The sequence below is a fragment of the Staurois parvus genome, unplaced genomic scaffold, assembly GCF_062004578.1.
Source record: "Staurois parvus isolate SC_StPar_1 unplaced genomic scaffold, SC_StPar_1.0 ptg000178l, whole genome shotgun sequence".
NCBI classification, from domain to species: domain Eukaryota; kingdom Metazoa; phylum Chordata; class Amphibia; order Anura; family Ranidae; genus Staurois; species Staurois parvus.
This window is the reverse complement of record NW_028317974.1, coordinates 3,986,906-3,995,924: the sequence shown is the minus strand read 5'-3', so window position 1 is coordinate 3,995,924 and position 9,019 is coordinate 3,986,906. Positions and strand designations below refer to the sequence as shown.

At 38.3% G+C, this 9,019-nt stretch overlaps 1 protein-coding gene across 7 annotated transcripts in view; it reads right to left on the bottom strand.

Moving 5' to 3' along the window:
• Nucleotides 1-224: 224 nt before the first annotated feature.
• Nucleotides 225-9,019, bottom strand: part of RABGGTA (Rab geranylgeranyltransferase subunit alpha) — a 65,285-nt gene continuing 56,490 nt past the window's right edge. For all 7 annotated transcript variants that reach the window (XM_089677157.1, XM_089677163.1, XM_089677159.1 and 4 more), the window contains 2 exons: nucleotides 7,701-7,788; nucleotides 225-428 (listed from right to left, as the gene is read on the bottom strand). In XM_089677157.1, coding sequence (XP_089533283.1) covers nucleotides 280-428; nucleotides 7,701-7,788 — 237 coding nt within the window. In that variant the 3' untranslated portion in view covers nucleotides 225-279. The remainder of the gene's footprint in view (nucleotides 429-7,700; nucleotides 7,789-9,019) is intronic.

The following is a 9,019-nucleotide window of genomic DNA, read 5'->3' as shown; positions in this document are numbered from 1 at the left end:
AAACCTGCCACACAGACAAATCAGGTACCACCCTACTACCATCAGGCAGCACTTTATTGTGTGGAACAGCTGTGTAAATCACAGGACAGAATAAAAATAATTTAGACAGGTAAAACAGATCCCTTATATGCATTTTATCTTTGAATTCAGGTTTAAGAATTTTCCTAAACTTTCCACTCTAGTCTTCCAAGGTAAACCACCACCACAAAATAAAGACCACAAAATCCAGTGCATACTGTTTATTGATGTAGGACACGATCAACTACCATAATAAATAAGTCAAATCTCGATAGATTCCACCTGTGGAAGATAAGCCTTCAACTGATCTTGCACATCTGCAATTTCACACAGGGGGTTTCCTTGTAAACGTAGTACTGAGAGGCGAGGACAGCTGACCAATGGTTGGAGATCTGAAACTTTTGATATTTCTAAATTAACCTGTTAAGGAAAACAGATTTCCCAATGTAGACTCACTCCTCAACGACATATTTAAAGAAAAGTCTGGTAACCATAAAATGCAAGACAAGAAACACACAAAGATCAACAGACAGTGTAAATACACAGGACATACAAGTTTATGAGCCTTGTAAGAGGCATTATGTACCAACCCTGCTCCTAACAAAGAAACCTCTACCGAAGCTGAAACAGGACACTAGTAAAAATTGGTGTTTACTGTTAATCAGATAGATTTATTCCTTGTGAGCAGTACAGCAGTAACCTACTCCACCTCAACTATTAAACCATTTAACATTCCAAAGCTAATACATTTAAATGATTGGACTATGGAACTGGAAGTGATACATTTAATAATTTCCAAGTGTTACAATACAGGTAAGGTAGCAACGTGGCATGCATATGTACAACTGCATGGAAAATGGATTACTAGATATTTTGTGTTATTAGACACACTGTTTATATAGAAAAAATAGGGATAATAAACCACTAATGGGACAAGAATGTAATTAAATGATATTATGCAGCTAGCATTTTTCAGAAAGAAAGCTCAACAATTGCAGCTCATATATTATTTTAAGGCTGAGTTCAAACTAGAGCGGACAGCTGCCAGAGGGCTTTACCCGTTTAGAAGCTGTCCACTCCCGAGTGCGCTAAGTGGCAGTGTGGCGATTCAGTAATCAAAATGTACACTTCATTCATGATACTGTACAGCAGCGCAATGTGCTACGCTGCTGTACAGTGCCATGCAATTCTGTACAGTGTGCTGTGATAAAATGCAGTATGTGTGCATTTTATCGCAGCCCACTGCAGAGCAGCTCCAGGCTGTATTACAGTGTGAACAGGATGCACAGGAAACAATTCTCTTCTGTGTGTCCTTGTGGTGACAGACATTTTACAATGAAGTAAAATGTCTGTCACCACACAATGTGTGAATTAGCCCTAAGTATAGATTTGCTTTTATTTGAGAGGTCAGAGGAAAATGGCAGGATGTCCATGTGTTTGTAGTGTTAGCAGCACATTTTTGGCATTATTTATTTTATTTACTGAGCTGCATTTACATGTATTTGCGTGTTCTGGTGTGAAAAAATGCAGCATGCTATGCTTTTTTAAAATGCTGCAATGGTGTAAACTAGATTCATTGAAATATGATAATTTTTCTTGCATATGTAACAAACCTTTAGGGTTGGATCGCACATTTTCTGCATTCTGGAAGCCTTTCTTCATGTGCATTTACATGTATTTGTGATGTGTTCTAGTGCATTTTCTTTTTCTTCATCTTTATAAGGAACATGTGTGTTTTTTATTTTTCAAATTCTTTATTTATGTAGACAGCACCACACTCGCAAAACAGTGCAAAACATCTCCAGTATATACGTCAGAAGGAAAGGGGTAACGTCCCCCAAGTACAGAGATCACAATGCAATAACCAGCCAGGAGTAATACAAAAAGTAAACAATCGACAGGCTATACAATATACTGTATACTATAGAGAAGAGTGCTGACAGGAGTGCACCCGGGGGGGGGGGCAAAAATAACTACAACAATGAGTGCTGGGGTCCGTCCATTTTTATAGAAAGCGTATATAAATGAATGAGGAACAGAATGGAGTCAGAAACAAACAGCTGGAAAAAAGACAAAAGGGGGGGGGGGAGAGAGAAGAAGAAAAAAAAATAATAAAAAAAAGGGGGGGGCGGGAGGGGAGGAAGCGGGAAAGGATAGGTATGGGATACCGAAGAAGGAAGGGAAGTCCAGCCTCCGAGGGTAAAATAATTCAGTTCAGAGAGGAGGAAACAAAGAGGGATTTCCTCTCATCTGAGAACATAAACATATGCCAGAGAAGCCAGGTGACATGTTTGTTTTTGATGCATTTTGGAGCGTTTTGTCACATTTCAGCTGAATTCCATGCAGAAAAAAGGCAGCATGTTCTACTTTTATTGACTGCACTTGAACGCACTGCACTGGTGAACTATGCCATTGGAATCCATGTTAAAGTGGAGCTTCAGTCCTCCACAAGAAATTAAATACAAATACTGTAACTGCTGACTGTTCATATAAGGATACTTACCTGACCAGGGATCCAGCGCTGTCCTCACCCGAGCTGATTCTTCAATGAGCTTCTAGTCCAGGCGCTGGCACCTTAACTAAGGGAAAAAGGCTGGGAAGCCTCATGTGCAAGCCTTCTGTCAAGCCAGAAAGCTGTGGGCAAAGGGGGGGGGGTGTGAACCTCGGATCACCTAGGCAAAACCAGGTACCTGCTCTCCACCCTGCCAAAAAAAGTGCCGAATGTTAAAAAGGCGGGGAGGAGGGAGATAATCAAAACTTTCCCTTTTGAGTGGAGTTCTGCTTTAACTACTGTCCATGCATTTTTGATGCAGATTAAAAATGCACTAGACTGCATGTGGTGTGAACTAGCCCGAGAGGCAGGTTCCCTGATGCTGGACCATACCCAGAAAATAAGTTCTGGAGTGGTCTCTTGTATTCTACTCTGGAAGCACCTGAGACAGGGTGACAATGCAGGAGACCAAGTGGGAAAAATGAACATAGTGTTATCGCCTGAACAAGGACCTTCACGGCAGGATAACCAGATATTATTTTAATGAAAGCTGCAGATTTATAAATATTGAAAAGAAGCTTTGAATTACATGTTAAAGCTTATATAAAATGTTTGTAATTGGTTTCACATATTCTATGAATGCCACAGTGTAACTGAGAATTATTGCTGACTATGTGCTCCCCTTTTTGGTAGTGAGTAATGTAAAAGGCATGGCAATATACAACGTAAGAAAAGTTCATAGTTAGAATTCTGTGCCAACTAGTGTGCCAACTAGCTGAACTGAATGCAGTGAAGTTGTGCAGCTGCCCCTTTCTGATTTTACTAGGTTCTATTCGCCATGAGTACTGATTATAAAGCACACCAAGCACACACAAATACACAAGCAAATGTGCTTATTCATGATTCATGAGTTACTGCAGGTTTCTCTATAAATACAATACAAATCTTAACGTCAGATTCATACTGTGTTCTTACTATGAGGCACAACTACCTGAAACTTGTCATTGTTTTAGAATTTTTTTCTAATTCAATTTTTTTTCCATAATTGTGTTTTTTTTTTCACTAGTTTAAAACATATGTGTTTCCTGGTTTCTTGCAAACACATTTAAATTAATTAAGAGTATTTTCCATATGACCAAATTAAAGCATACAAAAATGAAATGGAAAAAGACAATGCTCAATATACAGCACCTAGTATAACACTTAGTCCTCATGCACATGGACATTTTTGCAGCGGCTGTTTTTGGCTTTTGATGTTTTTTTTCTACAGCCAGTAAACTCCCCAGCATGTTATCCTATGTGTCCATGCACACATAGACTGTAATCAACGTTTTTTGGCAGGGACGTTTTTTGGCTGGAAAAAAACCCAGGACTAGTGGGTTTCTAGGAGTTTTTAGCTGTAAAAAAACTCTAACGTTGAAAAACGCAACAAAATGCGATAAAATGTTGCAAAATGGCGTTTTTGGACTTTTTTGACCAAAAAAAAAAATTTTTTTGTAAAAAAAAAACGCAAATGTGGAAAAACACTAATACAAAAATGCTAAACAAAAGCTTAAAAACGCACGTTTTTATGATGACTTTACACAGCTAACATTACCAGCGTTATCAAAACACCCCGTGTGCATGGAGACTTAGAAACAGAATGAAATATTTTTTTATTTTTCAATTAATTGTCAGGAATATTGGCTGCAAATGACTTAGGCCCTTTTCACATGGGAGGACTCTGCCAGCGGATCCACCTGCTCAGCGGGGATCAACAGACAGATGACAGGTCTGTGTCTGTTCTGCTTGGGACACACCCAGCTGTCCTCTATGGGCAGTAAGATGTAAACTTCCTGTCCGTTTACATCCGACTGTCATCCGATCCGCTAGACCACTAGGGATGGGAAGCAGATCCCATATCCATCTGTTTTTAGCGGATCGGATGCAGGCAGGTGTAAAACAGACACATGCCTGTTTACATCCGCCGCTCCATAGACAGCAATGAATGGTCCAATCAGGTCTGCCTGAAAAATGGACAGATGGACCTGATCAGTCTGCCCATGTGAAAGGGGTCTAAGAGGGTTATTTACTAAAAGGTGAAAGTGCAAGACCTGGTGCAGTTGTGCATGGCAGCCAATCAGCTTTTAATTTCAGCTTGTTCAATTAAGCTTTGACAATAAAATCTGGAAGCTGATTGGTTTCTATGCAAAGCTGCACCAGATTTTGCACTCTCCAGTTTTAGTAAATAAACCCCTAAATGTCCACACCCAGTTCCATTTTTCACAAATATGATTGAACTGAAATGTGTATGGACAAGTACATAGTTGTTCAAAAATTGGGTTCTATTTTTATATTGCATTCATATCCATTCAAGGGTAGGAAGCAAGAGTTGAAGGTGGAGAGGGCAGACAGAACCTGATGGTGGTGTAATGTTAGCTGGTGGGGCAGGTAGTGAAAACACATTCATTTCAAGGGCAGCCGCTCCAGTCAAAGCGACTCAAACCGCAGTGACTTTTAAAAAGGTTCTTTCGCTAATTTGCGTGAAAGTCGCGTGAAAAATGAAAGTAAGTTGCGCTGCATAGTCGCACTCTAAATCACATGGCAATGGGGTCACAGCAGTGTGAACTGAGACTTGTGGGGGTTCTCAAAAAATTTTTTTTGGGGGGTACATTATATGCTTGAATGTAACTTTATTTTTTTGAAGAAAAAAAAAGATTTTTTAACTTAACTTTTTTTTTATCACATAGGGGACACAACGTACCGGGGACTGTGGAAGCAATCGGGCAGCAGCGCAGCCGCCTGACTGCTTCCACCTGCAGCCACAGGATTGTGTATAAAACCCCCTGCCGTCAGGTCCATATAATGCCTAGCCTAGAGAAAGGGTTAACAGATGACCAAGCTATCCAACAATAATGTCAGTAACAGGTGTTGAGACAAACCATATAACACCAAGGGTGGTGTTTACAGTTGCCATTTTTCATTCATGTAGCTTAACACTTTCATGACCAAGGTCAAAACCAACCTTAACATCCAAGCCCAATTTTGCAACTTTGACATAGGATAGTAAAACTGTACATATCATTGCAACTAATTAGTGTGTCCAGGTGGATTATACCTTGTTTTTTTCAGGCGAGATTTTGCTTTAATTTTGTGCTAAATGTTAAAGGATAAGTTTAACTTTTAGTAAAAAAATTAAATAAATACACATTTTTTTGCAGATATTATTTTTGGTTGCAGGAGCCTGTAAAGCATTGCACCAGCGATCAAGAGATCACTGGTTCCATTCAGGTATCCCTGCAAATCTGTCAGTATATCTTTTTGCAATTACGGGATGTATGAGCAAGCAGATATACTGATAGGAAGAATGAATGAACTACTATGCCGCTCCACAGCGCCATGGTAGTTAACTGAAGACTACAAACCTACAGCCGCTAAGGCTGTCGGGACTTGTAGTATCTCATTCACAGAAGACTGTGAATGCGTGACGTGGTTGGTGTGGGCCGCTTTTTTTAAAATTTGACAGCTAGCGAGAGGGAGAGGATCTCCCACTAGCCGTCAAAGCGGTGGTCTCATCGCAACATGTTACATGTTACACTCTGAATATACACGTTACAAAAGATGAACTTATCCTTTAATGGATATCTCCTGATTTTGGCTTATTGTGAAAGAAAAACTGGGTCAAAATAGTAATAAAATACTATTTTTTAAACTTTAGCTGTATTTTTTATGCCATTACCAAGTACTACCACCAAAAAACCTGCAAAATAAATTCTCCTACTCCTGACGATTGCACTGGCACCATATTCAAAATGTGTGTGTTATTTGTTCTTTGTACTCACAGTAAGGCCAAGAAACAATAGTACACATTTTGTTCTTTTGTGGGGTTTTTTTTTGTCCTACATGTTAATATTTGGGTCCTTATCACCTGTGCTTGCAGGCAATTATTAGAGTATCTCCAAAACAAATGATTTCTGAATTCTACGCAGCCTTCCAGGACCCCACAGCACAACCCCAGATATAGAACGATTTTGTGGAAAACTGCTTTGGGACCTATTGATGATAAGATCTGGGAAGAAGTTCTAACCATCCAATGGTTAGTCTCCCTGAAACGTAATAAGCTCACGCATCTATTTATGCTTCATTGCACATAACTGAAGCAAATGAGTTAGCAAGATAACCAGTTATACCCTAAGTTTTTCACCTACTCTGGTCTCTACCTGCTCACAGATAAAGGCTTACTGAAAGCAAATAATAACCTTTTTGCATGATGCCATGGGTTCCCAGGTACAACTAGACCCTCTGCTATGCCTTCTGGGTCCCCCTGAGTCTTAGAATTAAACTTTCATGTGCACGTTTTTGCATGACATATGGTTTGCTTCCATGAAATGAAATGATAGCAAAGGTGTGGATCCAAGCTTGGGTGCCTACTTTACAACAACACAATGTGGAGATTAGTAAAATGTTCCCATATACGAAACTGATCTATGAACATAGAGGATGGCTGAAAATTTTTCAGAAAATTTGGGGAAGCGACAGGCTAAATCTTCTACTTGCCGTTCATTAGATGTAGCTCCTATATGATTTTTTGCTGATAGCTAAATTCGCAAATACAATCAATATCCTCCATATCATGTACAATAATGCAGAACAACCACCAATGTAAAATGTATTACAAATATCTAAAGTACACTTCTGTATGACATGTTTTCAACTGTCATTAAAAAAGCAAAACACACATAACATATTAAAGTCACATCCAAAAGTGATAGAACTATTTTTACGTCACATATAAAATGCAAAGTTTACATTATGAAAAAATGACTGAGTGTGCATAGGATTCTTAACGGAAATCCATTAGGCTAGACATATTCGAGCTGTCATTACTACCCTATTGAAGGATTAAGCTTCTTGTTTGACTACTTACTGAGTCCTGGAGCAAGAACAGGCATATAGTCATTGATACATCTGATTTGCATATGTTTGGTACCATGACTTGGTAGTGAAGTTATGACAATATAGCACCTTTAAAAAAAAGTCTGCAAGTACCTTTAAAAGAAAATGAATAAAATAAGTCTGCGATGGCAGCTCCCACATGTCTACCCTCATATGTTCCTTTTTTAGAAATTTTTTACTAAATTCTGTTTACGCTACATCCCTCTCCTAGAGCTTACCAATATCAAAGAACATGTTGTACTAATAAAAAGGATACTATTGCATTTTAGGGACAATTCCTCTAGATGTGGTAAGTTCCACACTCCTTCCAGATGTGAAACCTCATTATTATCAACTTCAAGCACCTGCAAAACAAAATATAAGGACAGAGTAAAACCAACTGCAAGATAGCAGCTTCAAAAATAGAGATGGAATCCACAGAGCTTCATATACTGTAGCTACAGTAATGCACAATGTTCAAACACATCTTCAATGCTGAAATAATTTCAGTTTACAGGAAAACTTACATTTTATTTTTTCCTATTCATATTCCTTTTAATTATTTTCTCTTTATCTTACACTTTTAATGCTGAACTTTACTCCAGAGAACTTGATAAAAAAATAATGGTCTTTACCATACATTCCACATTAATAACTTTGATACCAAAATGAGTGTATGCTGTAAGTTGCCTCCAGTATTGTTCTGGTTTCTTATTGCTGGTGGCTGCTATTTTTCTGAATCCCAGAGCCCCTGAGTAGCAGTAAATCTTAAGGTCAGCAGATCGGCATATAGTGCCTTAAATTTTTGGCACAATGTTGAAAAATAGAGAGCAACTAACACTTTAATGTAAACCTTTTGTCCTTTGCAAAGACCCCTCTATTGTTTTCATGTTTAATGATTTTGCTGTGCTTTTTTTTGTAAGTTGTAGCTTTTGATACAAAAATTTAAAGAGAAAATGATCCTACCAGGCTTATGTCCTAGAATATGTAGATAAGGTGAGGAGAGCTCACCACAAAATTCAATATCAAAAAATATTTTGCATATAAAAAATGGCAAAAGCCATTTTTTATGTGCAAAATATTTTTGAAGTTGTAGCGTTTCCCGAATGTTGTAAAGCTAAAAAACAGCAAGAATGAGGAAGTTCCCCTAATTAGAGGAAATGTCATAGTAAAATTTAAAAAAAAAATGTAATGTGTAATGGTTAGTTTGTTGCCCAAAGCCCACACAATGTTTTTTGATCTAGACTTAATTTCCTGCTCTAGATTAAAAAAAAGGTGGAACATGATTTGCTAATCCAAGTAGTACTGTAAAAGTGAAGGTTCCACTTATCCCCCTCCCCACCACCCTTAATGGCAGCTTATATTTTTCTGGGTGAAGGTACCTTTTTCTGAAAGGTACCTGCTTCCACTTCAGCTATTCTCATCTAATTTGCCATAAAGTAGCTGCAGACTTTTATTTTTTTTTTTAATCTAACTGTAGTTCCTCTTTAATGTGCTAGTATAGGTAATTTAGGAAAGTGCCCAGAAGTACAAATATTAGTGATTTATTTACAGTTTGTGCATGTGGATGACCTCACCCTCTGGTAAGAACATACA